The sequence below is a fragment of the Hemicordylus capensis genome, chromosome 2, assembly GCF_027244095.1.
Source record: "Hemicordylus capensis ecotype Gifberg chromosome 2, rHemCap1.1.pri, whole genome shotgun sequence".
Taxonomy (NCBI): Eukaryota; Metazoa; Chordata; class Lepidosauria; order Squamata; family Cordylidae; genus Hemicordylus; species Hemicordylus capensis.
The window spans coordinates 391894014-391910099 of record NC_069658.1 but is presented as its reverse complement, the minus strand read 5'-3'; the positions used below and the strand labels follow the sequence as shown (position 1 = coordinate 391910099).

General features: G+C 41.0%; 1 protein-coding gene across 10 annotated transcripts in view; it reads right to left on the bottom strand.

The window, feature by feature from the left end:
- PRPSAP1 (phosphoribosyl pyrophosphate synthetase associated protein 1) overlaps positions 1-16086 on the bottom strand; it is a 98553-nt gene that overhangs the window by 37583 nt on the left and 44884 nt on the right. For all 10 annotated transcript variants that reach the window (XM_053293700.1, XM_053293692.1, XM_053293702.1 and 7 more), the window contains one exon: positions 11-63. In XM_053293700.1, coding sequence (XP_053149675.1) covers positions 11-63 — 53 coding nt within the window. The remainder of the gene's footprint in view (positions 1-10; positions 64-16086) is intronic.

Below are 16086 nucleotides of genomic sequence, written 5' to 3'. Positions count from 1 at the left end.
CCGGACTTACCTCCATTGGTTTCCTGATACACCACAGATTTTCCCAGCTCAGCACCAAGACGCCTGAAAGAGATACACATATAGGGAAGGAATTTAGATTTTCTTAGGTAGTCGTTTATTAGTACAGAACTGCTCATCATGCAAACGCTAGAACTGTATCCGCAATGTCAAGTGCAGCACTAAGAGATAGGCCACAGACCAACATTTTTATCCGGATTTTTGGACAAAAAAAACCCCATAAAGCAACTATCACCACGAGAAAGCCAAGACACAGGATTAAGACACACAAAACAGTAACGAATACTCCACAGCTGAACACATACAAGAATAGCTCCATTCTAGTTCAGCTAACAGAGATCGCAAATGTCCGCCACAATAGCTGTTTCTCAGCTGCCTGTTGAAGAGTGAGCAGCAAAGGTATTATACAGGCCTCCAGTGTTCCCTCTAAGAGCCAGCGTGGTTTAGTGGCTAGAGTGCTGGACTAGGACTGGGGAGACCCGAGTTCAAATCCCCATTCAGCCATGATACTAGCTGGGTGACTCTGGGCCAGTCACTTCTCTCTCAGCCTAACCTACTTCACAGGGTTGTTGTGAGGAGGAACTTAAGTATGTAATATACCGCTCTGGGCTCCTTGGAGGAAGAGCGGGATATAAAATGTAAAATAAATACAAAATAAATAAATAAATAAATAAGGCGTGCGCACGCTTACAAGTTTTTTTTATGTCCACTCAGTTAATTTTAGATTTCAGGTTGAATTAAGAAGGCCCTATTCTGAATGCATGTGTGCCTTGATACGGCCGCCCAGAACAAAACTCATTCCGCACACAGATGGAAAAACATAGAGAAAACACTGCAGGCCTCTCTTGCAAGGGCATTCCACCATTATCAACTATCTTGTTCTACAGTATATTAAAATTAGGCTTTATTTATGTGTAAGAAGGGTGTGTATTTTATTTTGTCTCTAGGTGTTAAATCTGTCCAAACCAAAACATTTTGTCTCTTAGCTAGGACAAAACTGTTCTTCCATGTTCTTAGTTTCTTTCAGATTATATGTTGCTATGGCAGGAAGTGAGAATCTGCTGGCCTGAACTGCCCTACTAAAGTTCAATGAGTTGACAAGAAGTAAACCATATCCTCTTAGGTTTCATCAAATTACAGCAGCTTTGTGGTGTACGAACACAAATCAGGGATAAATAATGCATAATGTGAGATGAAGTGCTACCCAGCAAAATTTTGAGCCACTGTTTTATATGGGAGTCATGCTTGCTGTAGCTGCACTCATATATGCTCAGTGTGACCGGCAGATGCATGCCCCCAAACACATGTAGACATGTAGCCAGTGCTGACTCTATGAACATCTAGTTTCTCAAGCAGAATCTAAAGAAAACTCAAGCCCAAAGTTGCAAGTTTTCCAAACTGAATTGGTAAGCACATTAATTTACCCATCTACAGAATGAAGAGCCCCTGGTGGCACAGTGGTAAAACTGCCGCCCTGTAACCAGAAGGTTACAAGTTCGATCCTGACCAGGGGCTCAAGGTTGACTCAGCCTTCCATCCTTCTGAGGTCGGTAAAATGAGTACCCAGAATGTTGGGGGCAATATGCTAAATCATTGTAAACTGCTTAGAGAGCTCCGGCTATAGAGCGGTATATAAATGTTATTGCTATTGCTACACGACACTTAAATTTACAATCAACATAACCTAATTTCACCTTCCCTAAGGTTCCCAAGCACTTCATCAGATCCAGTTCAACAGATAACATTTCTGAAGCCAGAATTAAACGAGACCAAGCTATTTGTGGCAAACTGGCTCTAACCAAAGTTTCATGCATTAATTACCAGAAGAACAATAACTTAAGACTTTTATCTTTTGCCTTCACAAGATTTTTCAAACCACATTGAAGACATCGTACATTTCTTCAGCCAGATTGATTGGAACACAAATGCTTTTTTAATGCATAAAATTCCTGCATTAACGGAGAGGCTACTTTTATTTTATTTTGATATTTTATATTTGCCAGTTCTATTTTTTGCTCACAAACCTTTTGAAGGATATGTTGACCAAAAATCCCCCCGCCAAAAAGTGCACACATCTCTGTGCTTTGGACAAACCATTTTGTGTAGACTTTAGCTGACCAAGGTGAAGCAGCAACTAAATCACATAGAATCCAGAAGCTTCTCAAACTGCTCATCTACAGGATTTTCATTCTGGCAACCCCAGCATTTTGCTTAGTAATCAGAGATGCTCATACATAGTCACTGAAACATTTTATTGAAGAAGCAAACAAAATATTTACGTGAATCTGAAAAGGATCACAAATATGTGAGAGCATACTATCCTAACATATGGGCAGACAGAAGCTAGAAGAGCTCCAATACTTAATCTTCTACCTCCAACAAGTCAGCTTGTGTAGAACACCACATACACACCCTGCTGATCCTCCCAAGTATAAAGATCAACAAAATTATATTACAAGGATATTTACTCAAACCCATGTAATTGCATGATAAGCTACCTTCTCTCATCTCTGAAAGAATCTGGTTAGGCCATACAATCTCTTATCTGCTCCTAGTCCATCCTATACTTATTAGTATTATACCTCACTGGTGCTGTATCAAATTCTCCCAACCAACAGGCAACCGGATGGCTCGGCCCTCAGCAGAGAAGGGCAGTATCTTAAATATGTATTTTAAAAACTTTTGCATTTTGTATCTAAAATACTTTTCAGGAAAGTATTTTAGATACAAAATACATTTGCTCAGATATTTTGTATTTTTAAAATACATTGCCAAAACCAAAATCTCAGCCAATCATTGATTTGCTTTCTTGCTTCAGGAGCTGCCTCTTTATTGCAAGCAGGCAGCCCACTGGCTTCCAAGCATCCTTGTGTATGTGCTCTGTTCCTCCCTTTCTGCCCCTGAAATCTGCATAATTTTACTCTGCTGCTGACTATTCAGCCAGCCAAGTTTGAAAATCAAAGGGGAAAGAGAGAGACTGTCTCTGTGAGTCAAATGGGAAATGAGAGGTGAGAGTGGCATGGGAATCCATGGGGGTGGGGTGGGGGGAAGAGGTAGCAGCCTCCCCCCCCCGGATTTTGGATGAAAGAGAACTCCCTACCTCACAGCTCATTTGCTTTAAAGTTTCTGTCCCTCTAGCCACTACGCTGCACCTAAACACCTGACATGGCTGAAGTTCTTCTGGTCCAGTCTCTGTGTAAATTAGGGATGTGCACAAAACCGGTTCGCCTGGTTCGGTTCAAATTCGAACCGGGTTCGAACCAGGAGGGGGTGGTTCGGTTTTGGTTTTGTTCGAACCACCCCCTGGTTCGGTTCGAATTCAAACCGGTTTGAACCGGTTGGTAGCTGGCACCCAGGGGTACCTGTCACCCAACCCCCAAAGCAATCGGACACTCGTACGATTTTTAATGAATTTTTGAAAATTATTTTTATTTTTTTCTCATAGGGTATAATGGGACTCCAACCAGCCCATTATTCCTTATTGTGGAGCAACCATGGGTGCCAACAACCACCCAAACCCCGAAACAATAGGACAGTCCTATGATATTTAATGAATATTTGAAATATTTTTAATTATTTTTCTCATAGAGTATAATGGGACACGAACCAGTCCATATCCCCTATTGTGGAACACCTAGGGGCACAAAAGCAGGGTGGGTGGTAGATAGACAGGGGTGCCTATCACTCACAAAACCCCAAAGCAATTGGACACTCCTCTGATTATTGGTGAATTGTTAAAGTATTTTTGAATTCCTCATAGAGAATAATTAGGATTGCAGCAAATGTATAGCTTCACGTCAGGGGGAAAGGGATGTTGTAGAGTGGAGTGTGGTGGGTGGTAGTTCCTAGGGTGGGCAAGGAAGCTATCAGAATTATTTGAAAGGAATTGGGCAAAGGGATGATTTTTAAGTGATTTTTGAAGTTTAAGCGTCTTTAAGGTTTTTCTCCATAAAGAAGCATGGAGGTGTCAGCAAATGTATAGCTTCACGTCAGAGGCAAAGGGGTGGCCTAGAGTAGTGTGGGGTTGGTGGAAGTGCCAGGTAGGGGCAAGGAAGCTACCTGAATTTTTTCAAAGGATTTGGGCAGAGGGCTGATTTTTGGTGAATTGTTGAAGTTTACATGTCTTTAAGGTTTTTCCTCATAAGGTATAATGGAGCTTTCAGCAGCCCCATAAGTGCACTTGGGGGGTGTTGGGGTGGCCCAGAGCGAGTGGTGGTGTAGTGCACATAGGGTGCCAACCACCCCCACGGGTTTCTAACCCATGGGGTACAGGGTTCTGTTGTTTCTGAGGTATTCTGAGTGTGGATTCTATGATAGCAAATGAGATTTTCAATGAGACCATGAATCCACTCTAATTTGCTATAAAAGGGAAGAAGACTTCCTTCAGAAAATGGAAGACCTGCCCAAATGAAGAGGACAGAAAGGAACAAACTCTGGCAAAGGAAATGCAAGGAGACAATAAGAGATGCAAAAAAGAGAATTTGAGGAGCATATAGCTACAAGTGTCAAGGGGAATAACAAAAACTCCTTTAAATATATCAGAAGTAGAAAACCTGTCAGGGAGGTGGTTGGCCCCTTAGATGTTGAGGGCGTGAAAGGGATTATTAAGGAGGATAAGGAGATTGCAGAGAAGCTAAATGAGTTCTTTGCATCTGTCTTCACAGCAGAGGATACTGACCATATACCCTCTCAAGAACTGAGTTTTTCAGATTTAGCAGCTGAGGAACTGGGCCAATTTGACTAAAACTAAAAATTAACAAACTGGCATGCCAAATGGCATCCACCAGTTGACGATGTGATCAGTGATCCAGTTGACGTAGTATACTTGGACTTCCAAAAAGATTTTGACAAAGATCTCTACCAAAGGCTATTGAGTAAATTTAGCAGTCATGGGATAAGGGGACAGGTTCATGTGTGGACTGGTAACTGGTTGAAGGATAGGGGGGAGAGGGTAGGAATAAATGGACAGTTTTCGCAATGGAGGAAAGTAGGAAGTGGGGCCCCCCAGGGTTTCAGATGACCTTAAAACTTTTTAGAGAAGTGAAATCCAAAACAGATTGTGAGGAGCTACAAAAATATTTCTCCAAATTGGCAGAGTGGGCAACAAAATGGCAAATGCAGTTCAATGTAAGCAAGTGTAAAGTGATGCTTATTGGGGCAAAAAAAACCCCCAACTTCACATATATGCTGATGGGATCTGAGTTGTTGGTGACTGACCACGAGAGAGATCTTGGCGTTGTGGTAGATAGCTCATTGAATGTGTCGACTCAGTGCGCGGCAGCTGTGAAAAAGGCTAATTCCATGGTATGAGTCATTAGGAAGGGGATTGAAAATAAAAATGCTAATATTATAATGCCCTTATACAAATCTATGGTGTGGCCACATCTGGAGTACTGTGTACAGCTTTGGTCACTGTATCTTAAGAAGGATATTATAGAACTGGAAAAGGTGCAGAAAAGGGCAACCAAGATTATCAGGGGCCTTTGCAACTTCCTTATGAGGCTAGGCTACAGCATCTGGGGCTCTTTACATTGGAAACAAGTCGACTAAGGGGAGACATGATCGAGGTGTATAAAATTATGCATGCAGTAGAAAGGGTGCATCCTCAAGGATAAAATTGTAAAGCACATAGAAGAACAGGACCTGCTGGGAGAGAACCAGCATGGCTTCTGCAAAGGTAAATCTTGCCTCACAAACCTTTTGGAGTTCTTTGAGAATGTCCACAAGTGTGTCATCCAGTTGACATAGTATACCTGGACTTCCAAAAAGTTTTCGACAAAGATCCTCATCAAAGACTCCTAAGGACACTTAGTCAAGGGATAAGAGGACTAGTACATGTGTGGACCACTAACTGGTTGAAGGACAGGAAACAGAGGGTAAGTATAAATGGAGAGTTTTCACAGTGGAGGAAGTAAGAAGTGGGGTCCCCCAGGGATCTGTACTGGGACTGGTGCTTTTTAATGTATTCATAAATGATCTAGAAGTTGGGGTAAGCAGCAAGGTGGCCAAATTTGCAGATCATACCAAACTCTTTTGGGTAGTGAAATCCAAAACGGATTGTGAGGAGCTCCAAAAGGATCTCTCCAAACTGGGTGAGTGGGCGACAAAATGGCAAATGCAGTTCAATGTTGGCAAGTGTAAAGTGATGCACATTGGGATGAAAAACTCCAACTTCAAGTATACATTGATGGGATCTGAGCTGTCAGTGACTGACCAGAAGAGGGATCTTGGGGTTGTGGTGGACAGCTCGTTGAAAGTATCGACTCAATCAATCAATTTTATTACAGCCATAGGCCATACAAAAGACATTAAAAAGCATTAAAACAAAACATTATGCATAGTAAACAGAATAAAACAGTAGGCTCCTATAAATTTGACCTTAAACAAGATCTTAATCTAATAGCAACATAGAAGAATTTCGCCACCACTTTAGTGACCTCATTATTTTGGTCCTCAAGGCAGAAGTTCAAGTAAAAGGAGTTGGCTCTTCCTGGAAATTGCTCTAGCAAAGGGGATATAAGTTCTTTCCTGGTATCACAGTAAAGAGAGCAATATAACAACACATGTGAAACTGTTTCAGGGAGGCCTGCACCACAAGGGCATAAGTCAGAGTCTGGCAATCCCTTAACAAATCTTTTTTCCAAAAAGGCTGAGGGCAGCACATTCACACAGGCCCTAGTAAATGCTATCCTAAACTTTTAAAAGTGTAGGGAAGCTAGATAATTGGCACCCGTAATCCCCAAAGAGGGCATGATCCCCAAAAATAAAGGAGAACAGGTCCTATTTCCCCAAGAAACAAGATTCTGGTGCTCAATGTCATGGAGTGTGCGGCAGCTGTGAAAAAGGCCAATTCCATGCTAGGGATCATTAGGAAGGGGATTGAAAATAAAACTGCTAATACTACAATATCCTTATACAAAACGATGGTGGAGCCAGACCTGGAGTACTGCATACAATTCTGGTCACCGCATATAAAAAAGGGCTATTTAGTTTAGAAAAAAAGACAACTACAGGGAGACATGACAGAGGTCTATAAAATCATGCATGGTGTGGAGAAAGTGGATAGAGAGAAATTCTTCTCCTTCTCACATAACACTGGAACCAGAGGTCATCCCATGAAATTAATTGCCAGGAAATTTTTCCCCACAACACATAATCAACTTGTGGAATTCTCTGCCACAAGATGTGGTGACAGCCAACAACCTAGATGGCATTAAAGGGAGTTTGGATAACTTCACGGAGGAGAGGTCTATCAACAGCTACTACCGTGTTTCCCCGAAAACAAGACAGTGTCTTATATTAATTTTAGCCCCCCAAAATGCACTAGGGCAATTAGCGGTACATCAGAAATTACTGCTAGGTCTTACTTTTGGGGAAACAGGGTAGTCAGAGGGCTATATTTCCTGGCAATTAATTTCATGGGATGACCTCTGGTTCCAGTGTTATGTGAGAGGGGGAAGAATTTCTCTCCATCCACTTTCTCCACACCATGCATGATTTTATAGACCTCTATCATGTCTCCCTGTAGTTGTCTTTTTTCTAAACTAAATAGCTCTTTTTTAGATGTGGTGACCAGAATTGTATGCAGTACTCCAGGTTTGGCTCCAGTCTCAAACGCAGGATGCCTCTGAGTACCAGTTGCAGGGAAGTAACAGCAGGAGAGAGGGCATGTCCCTCAACTCCTGCCTGTAGGCTTCCAGCAGCATCTGGGGGGCCACTGTGTGAAACAGGATGCTGGACTAGATGGGCCTTGGGCTTGATCCAGCAGGGCTGTTCTTATGACGGAGAGAAATTTTTATTACACACTCTCTCACATGCACACAACACTAGAACCAGGGGTCATTCCATGAAACTGAAGGTCAGGAAATTTAGGACCGACAAGAGGAAATACACTTTCACAGAGTGCACAATTAATCTATGGAATCCTTTGCCATGGGATGTGGTGATGACCACCAGCTTGGATGGCTTTAAAAGGGGCCTACACAAATTCATGGAGGACAGGTCTATCAATGGCTACTAGTCTGGTGGCTGTGAACCACTTCCAGCCTCATAAGCATGATGCCTCTAAATACTGGTTGCAGGGGAGCAACAGCAGGAGAGAGGGCATGCATGCACATACCTCTTGCCTGTATGCTCTCCAGAGGCATCTTGTATGAAACAGGATGTTGGACTAGATAGGCCTTGGGCCTGATCCAGTAGGCCTGTTCTGTTCTTATAACATACTTTGTGTATCCCACCCCACCCAGGGGGGAAAAATCTGTCCATGCAGATGTCCATGGAAGGTGGTGAGAATGGAAAAACACAGCAAAAAGGAGCAGGGTATTGTTTTGGAAGTAATGGTATGACTGAGTGTTTAAAAAGCTGGAAATACTTCAGTTTTTGCAAGACAAATCCAAGCATATTAGTACGTTGGATGGATATCCTATTGTCTGATAGCTATTTTTTGTAGATATAATAGAAGTCTAACATCAAGTGGTCTTGCAGTACAGTTATTTTCCTTTGCTGGGATGATTCACAGCCCCAGAAGGTATAACCTGAGTGATCTGATCTTTGAAAAACTTGAATTGCTTAAAAGGAAATGGAAACAAGTTTGAATAAGTATCAAAAGTCTCAAAATTGTTTCCTTTTTTCAGGCATTGTATTTTGTATTTTAAGATGCATTTTAAAATACTATTTTGTATTTTGATTATATGTTTACCAAGTATTTTGAATCTAAAAATACTTTCTAGAAGAATTTTGCCGATCTCTGGCCCTTTGCTACTGGAAGAAGGGTACAACATAACTTCCTTTCTGATCCCCAGCAGGAGGCTCTTTCTCCTCTTGATCCATGTCATGGAAACCAGTTACTGTAGAACAGACACTTCTGAATGTGAGACATTCCACTAGGAACTTGTAAAGGTAGTGCACGTAACACACACAAGGAATGCAGAGTTGAGTTGCGGCACCCTGGTTAATAGAAAGCAACAACTTTAGCCCTCTTTAGGGCCTCTCAAATAAAATACAGAGATTCTCCCCCTCTGTTGCAAACAGGAATGCATTAGCTTAGCTCCACCCTCTGTGCTAATGTGCTTCTTATCCACACACCTCAGAATTTCCAGGCTCAAGTATTTGTCTAGAGAGACTTCCTCCATGCAATTTAGAACTTTGGGCGATTCACAGTTCTAGATAACATAGAGGAAGCATCTCCAGTTGAGCACTATTTAAAATATTCATACCCCGCCCCACCAGTACACTACTGCTCAGGGCAGCTCACAACAATAAAATAGATACAATGTACAATAAAAGTAACAAAATGAACCAAATTAAGTAAACAATATTCCCAGCTAAGCACTGAATCTGGACATGGCTGGAGAGTGCATCAGTTAATAGCCTGCATGTTCCAGGTGCATGAATGTGAACTGGAATCAGTTCAAAACCTGGGTTCAAAATCCTGGCTCAGCCATGTTCTGAGCAAGTCAGTTTCTCTTGGCTATAGTTTTCTAGTCTGAACATGAATATATCTGTGGCATAGTTTTTAAGAACACTTTGAACAGCAGCAATCACTAAAGCACTTTGAACATCCAAGTTACTACAGAAGTGACTGATAGTTTTCTTCTAGCTGGAAATGTTGGTTATGCTGTAAACTGCCCAAACAAGTTGAAGCTGAATCAAATGAGATAGCAGCCTGGAATAGATCAGAAACATGGCAAGTGGACATTTTTATTTCTACAGATAAATTAAAAAGAAATGCAAATAGCATGTGATGTATTTCCTTGCCACTCTTGGGGTTTGGAACAATATTTTGAAAAGTACATGCTTTTCACCAGCAGAATTTGAGAATACCAAAACCCCTTTGACAGAGGACCTGGAACAGCTGGGAAATATTGTGTGATTATAGTCTTGTGGACCATTTTTTATCCATGCAATTCAAACTTTAGGTAACTTGCCCAAGACAACAGCAATGCTGGTAACAATAGTTTTAAGTCTTAATAAAGGCATAGGCCTCTGGTCTCCAAAGTCCATGCTTTATCCAGTTTGGAACATCAGCCAACTATCGCTATTCGTAGCACTCCTTCAGGGGATTTGCCTGAAGTTTGAATGATATTGTTTGAACATCTTCACTGTGTGTGTTGCTCTGTAACAAGGTTCATCTGCCCCAAATGGTACAGATTATTTTCCAATGAGAGAAATAATTACAGTCCAAGATGTTTGGTGCAGACAGCTCTCTCCTAGATATTGTTTTCAGGGACAACCTGTTCCAGTGATATTTGTCAACTTCTCTCTGCTTCACCATTCCAATAATATATAACTGGGCTAATACAAATATTCCAACAGCCATTTGCAATGTCAACATTTTGCAATAGAAAATAGCCATTAAAGTCAGTCATTTTAACAGCTTTGAAAAAGAATGCATGAAGTACCTCAAGTTCAATTAAAACTGCTCTTCAACAGGCAGTTAAAGCCATTATTATTATTGCTTGTTTGAAACTAAGAATGTGTAAAAACTGTGGCATCAATTAAGAACAGTGCAGAATAACTCTGGAGTTAATGTTCATACCAGAACCCTTCATGATCTCTCTTCTCTCACTTCCTTAAAATCTTTCTCTCATATCTACCTGATCCATGAAGCCTTTGGCACAACCCAGTAATCCCTATACCTTATTGTGACTATGCTCAATTTGTGAACTGGAACAACTGCTAATTCTTCTTGCTTATCCTTGCTTCCATTTGCCTCCCCTTCCGCCAATATCTAGATTGTAAGTCCCTTAGGACAGAAGCAGCTCCCTCATTTCTTTATGAAGTGCCACACACACGGATAGCTATATATAAAGTGGCTAAGCAAGCAATTATTTGGACCATAGAATACTTGAAACTTAGAAAACAATCGCTGTTTCCTTGCCCCCTTTTAAAGGGATGACAAGCTATAAGATACCATGAAATTTAACTTTGGGTTTTTGTCCTAACCATGGAAACTATATCTTGAATAGTAAGCCTATTTTATTAGAATATTTACACAGTATAACATTTTTTAACAGTAAGATTTTAGTCTATAGTTACTTTCCTCTCAGTCCTGCAAACCCAGCCCAAACAAAGTCTCATGGTGCTTTGGTAGAATGTTCACATTAAATCTTCAGCAAGCTTCCAGTAGAAGAAAGCTTCTGTTATAGAACAGCTCTCAAGAATGTATCTCCATATGTTGCACCTTTGTGGAAAACACACTTTGTATACCTACTTACATTGGAGTCTCTCAGGCAGGCACAGGGCTTGGCAATTCCCAGGCACCAGTGACCATGGTACATGGAAATTTAATCATGGCACCTGAGTCAGGCAGTAGACAGACAAAACCAGGAAAAGGAGTGGATTGCTCCCTCCTCCTCCTGGTCACATATATCTGGCTCAAGCAAGCAATGGAAGAACATGAACGGGGTGAGGGCGGGGAGAACAAGCTGCCCCTCCTTTGCTTGCTCTCTCCTCTTTCTAGCTGCTTTGGTCCATTGCCTGCCTGAACCATATGGATACAACAAGGAAGAAGAGGAGGAAGCAACAAAAAAGGCTGGAAGTCCCACTGGTGTTTGCTCTCTTGCTTCTAGAGCCAGAGAAAATTTGTCAAAGCCTCCATTACATCATCTGAAGCGATAAGTACATATGTTGCACTTTCTTCATTACACATTAGAGTTGCCCATTAGACAAACAGAGGAGGCCTCCAAAGCAGCTCAAGAACTAAAGAGCTATTCAGATATGGCCTAGATATGAAGAAAACTAGATGGTATGAGCAGGGCTTACTTGTGTAAGTATACCGCATATGCACACAGGGCATTGTTCCCATTACATGCATAATCCTTTTAATGTGAAGAATATGCATTATTTCCACATTCTACTATGCATATAACCTATACACCCAGATCATGTAAGAGCCAGCCCTACCACCTACTTATCTTTAGCTTCTGGGAGAACCAATCCCTTTAACTGCCGTCTCCAACTCAATACAAAAACCCGCCATGACATTCTACTCCACTGGCATCATTTTACCCACAACTGGCTCAACTTCCAGTAACTAATCATAATGTTTTAAATCTCACAACAGGCTTAAGAATACACTAGTACTAGACAGACTCACCCTCATAAGCCTGCTACACTGAGGAGGGTGGCTAACTCACCAGCAAAGTGCATTCTGAGATGTCATACTGAATGCGAAGCCACAAGAATTTTACTTATAAATGGTCCAATTTTACTCAATACCATAGATTTTAGCAGCAGTACATATTTTAGTGCAGAGATCAATCAATTCACATTTGAGTTCAGAACCATCTGGTTCTGGTGACAATAATTTTAAATCTGTCAAAAGGTTTTTAAATTTCAGTCCCTATCACTTCTATCCAACTGTTCTGTTCTATTCATTTTCTAATTCATGCTTCAAAAATATCAGTTCATGTGTGGGACTCTGCAGTAAATATTGTTGCAAAATATACATACACACTGACCTTCACCGAGATTTCCATATTTCCCTTCAATATAATTTTGGAATCAATCTTATTGCTCCTCATGCGTTGGATGTTCACATCCATGCAGGTGAAACTCACTCACACACTTCAGGATGACTGAGGTTACATCCTCAATATCACTAAAGAAAAGGAAGCTCCCAGGAGTTGGACTGCAAGGACATGACTCTCTGGAAACACTTAAACACAATGGTCATTTGTCCTTTAATGTATCAGGTCAGCTGTGAAGGAATTACCTTATGTAGTTCTGCCCTTTTGTCATTCATTTCATATCATGGGGGAGATAAGCCATCACTGGAAATGGCATCCTCAGGTCATGTTTTTGCACTTCTCCTCTACCATGTCTATTTTATTGTGATTTTCATAGTTATATTTTCATTTTACTGTAACATACAAACCTAAGTGTCACAACTGACACGCATATACATTTATAAAAAAATAAAATTTTATTATATAAAATGACCAAATCACATGTAGGATTGCTTATTCTGTGTTGCTACATCATGACATTGTGCATTTCTTGTACATCTTTGGCGGCAACTAGCAATCATGAGGAAATTCACAACATGACAACATAGGTTCATTATTGAGAATGATTCAACACAGGGATGCATGTTATTCATATTGTGAAATTCTGAAACAGTACAATGGCCAAGCCACAATCGAGTTATGCACTGTGTGACAGAAGCATTAAACTTTGTATATACAAAGTGTACTCTATGAAGCCAAAATTAAGATAGGGTAGCATTCCTAACAATCCCTGCAAATAGGACAGAACAACATCTTTTTTCTTATATTTAGCAAGAGAAGAGCAGCTGTCACTATGCAACCCCAGAACAGTGATCCCTCCAATGGCTGCTGCTGGTGTCTACTTTGTGTTTCTTTTTAGATTGTCAGCTCTTTGCACACAGGTAACCATCTTTTCCTGATTACTCCTTTCATATGCTTTCTCTATGAAAGCTGCTTTAAGACCATTTCTGTTGAAAAGCAATATCGTAATATAATCATCATCTCAAAATTGCGGCATATTTTGTAATTAGTTGGGGAATAATTATAAATAATGTGCTCTCCCAGCTTCTGTAGATACAAATTGCTTTTGAAGAATATATACACTCCTGCATGAAGAATGCTAAAATTTCTTACTTTTTTCCAGGTTTATTGCAAGCAAACAACAGTAACCACCACATCTTGGCTAAGCTTTATCTGAAATGGGCAGATACTTCCACGATTTTTGGAAGTCAAGAGATGTTACCAGGAATTATCTTGATGTCTCAGGAAGTAATAGCTGAACATTTATAAAGCAAAGGGCCAGCTATTGGTGCTGGGTACAGGTCTTTGGTGGGTAATCTGCTTTGGTCTGCTGCCATCAATGAACTACACTACAATAGGATACATTTGATGAAGATGAAATATGACATACTATATTTACCTGAATAGAAGACAACTCTGAATTTAAGATGACCCCCTTAAAAATAGAGGTTATATAAAGATTATATATATTTACCTAAATGGAACAGGACTCTGAATTTAAGATGATTCCCCAATTTCTAAGATCAAAGAATTTGGACAAACCCTGGTCTTAGATTCAGATAAAAACAGTATTTGATAAAGACAAAAGCACTGAAGCTACAATAATCTTATACAAGGCAAAAATGGCATAAGATGCGTAGCTTCAAGTTTAACAAAAGCATGCTTCAACAAGAATGGGAGAAAGTACACAAACCTTGAAGAAAATGCTCTTAGCCTTTGACCTACATTAGCAAGGACATCAACATGTACAATTGGTGCAAATTCACATCTTTTTATGCGTTAAAAAAGCTGCAGCAGACAAAATACATTAGGTTTCCCACAGGTTTCCACATTTGGCATTAATCAGTGCATTTGACCAGTGTGGCACTTTTGGAAGACAGTCAATGTCTCCATAACTATGCAAAAAAATGACTGCCCTCAAGGCAAAACATCATACATCATTTGGTATTACTGTGCAACCCTACAAGGGTAGTCAGAACATATGGAAACAAAACTGAGTACACTATAGCAGAGATTGGGTTTGCCGAGCTTGTGAGATCCATAGAAGAGACATGGGAAGACTTAACAATAGACGCAATCTTCAAATGGCTGAGTTTGCTTACTATTACAATTAAAGAATATCACAACCAGGTGGAGTCTCAAATCCACCAGACTACAGCAACAGATAATGTATTGTTGAGTCTTCCTGTGTTTCCTCTGTGACATCCCTAAGACTTGTATCTAGCACCAACAGCTGGTTCTTTGCCTGTTACTGGCATCCTAAACATTCAGCTGCCACTTCTAACTACACCACCCAATTACTTAGGATCAACTTCCAGGATGCTCAAAATGATCTGTCAACCTCTTAGCCATGGTGTCTTGTTACTGCTGTTTCCTTGCAATAAACCTAGAAGAAAATAAGATGTATTCAGTTGTGCCAAAACATGATCAATTATTTCATTTCATAACTGACATTTCATTTCATATTAACCCAAGATATTAACCATATGAAAAACAAATTTGCAGATAACGACACATTTACTAAACAAAATACAAGCTCTATAGTATAGAAAGTGCTTAATCTTTTCAACGTGGACCTATTCAAAATATAAACTTTGGTGACTAGACTGAAATTATGTACATTTTAAGTAAACATTTTCATCTCCTTAAAAAGGGGACATTTACTACTACCCAGACACTGAAGCTCTGAGAAACAGTTGTTGCTATGGTATGTATGGTGCCATTCAAGTCCAGACAAGATGTTACAAAGCACGCAACACAGACCTTGACAAATTTTCTTTGTATCTAGAAGCCAGACAATAGGCTCCTAGACCATGTGCCAGATAATGTGCATGTTGTAAGATTTGGAAGCCTACGCCAGAATTCCCGCCCAACACCACAAGGAGGCAGCCAATCATGAGTCAATTGGCCCAGGTAGTATAGTGGGGGTGGAGTGAAGTGAGGTTTCTTTAAATGCAAACCCAGCACCAGCACATAGGGATGTGCATGAACCTGTTTGGCATTCTATTCTTAGAACACTGAACAGGTTCGGAACCCCTGCATTCAAACCGGTTTGAACATTGGGGCAGGGGTCTCTAAGGCACAGGGAGTGTACTCTTACCACCCCCACCATGCTTCCCTGTCCAGCGCTGCATTAAAAAATCACTGCCGTGGGACGGCTATATTCCTTCTTGCCGTTCCGGTCAACATAATACCGGAAGTGGCATGAGTGTGTGTCTTGGGAGCGATGCAGGAGGCAGCTGAGAAGCTGTGCAGGGTGGTGGGGAAGAAGTGCAGGGATGCCTGGGGACAGTAGTTCCTCCCAGAGAAGGGTTCCTCCTCACTTACGGGAGAAGCTCTGGGAGGAACTGTAGTCCCCAGGCATCCCTGCACTTCTTCCTGGCTGCCTCACCCTCGTTCTCAGCCTCTTCTGCATCACTCCCCATCCCTGCCCTCTCCCAGACACTCCCAAGGTTCTCCACAGCCACCCAGCTTTCCCTGCACTAGTGTCAAGTTGGCATTTAAAGAATCCTCACCCCACATGCCAGCACTGTACTACTGGGGCCAATTGGCCTGCGAT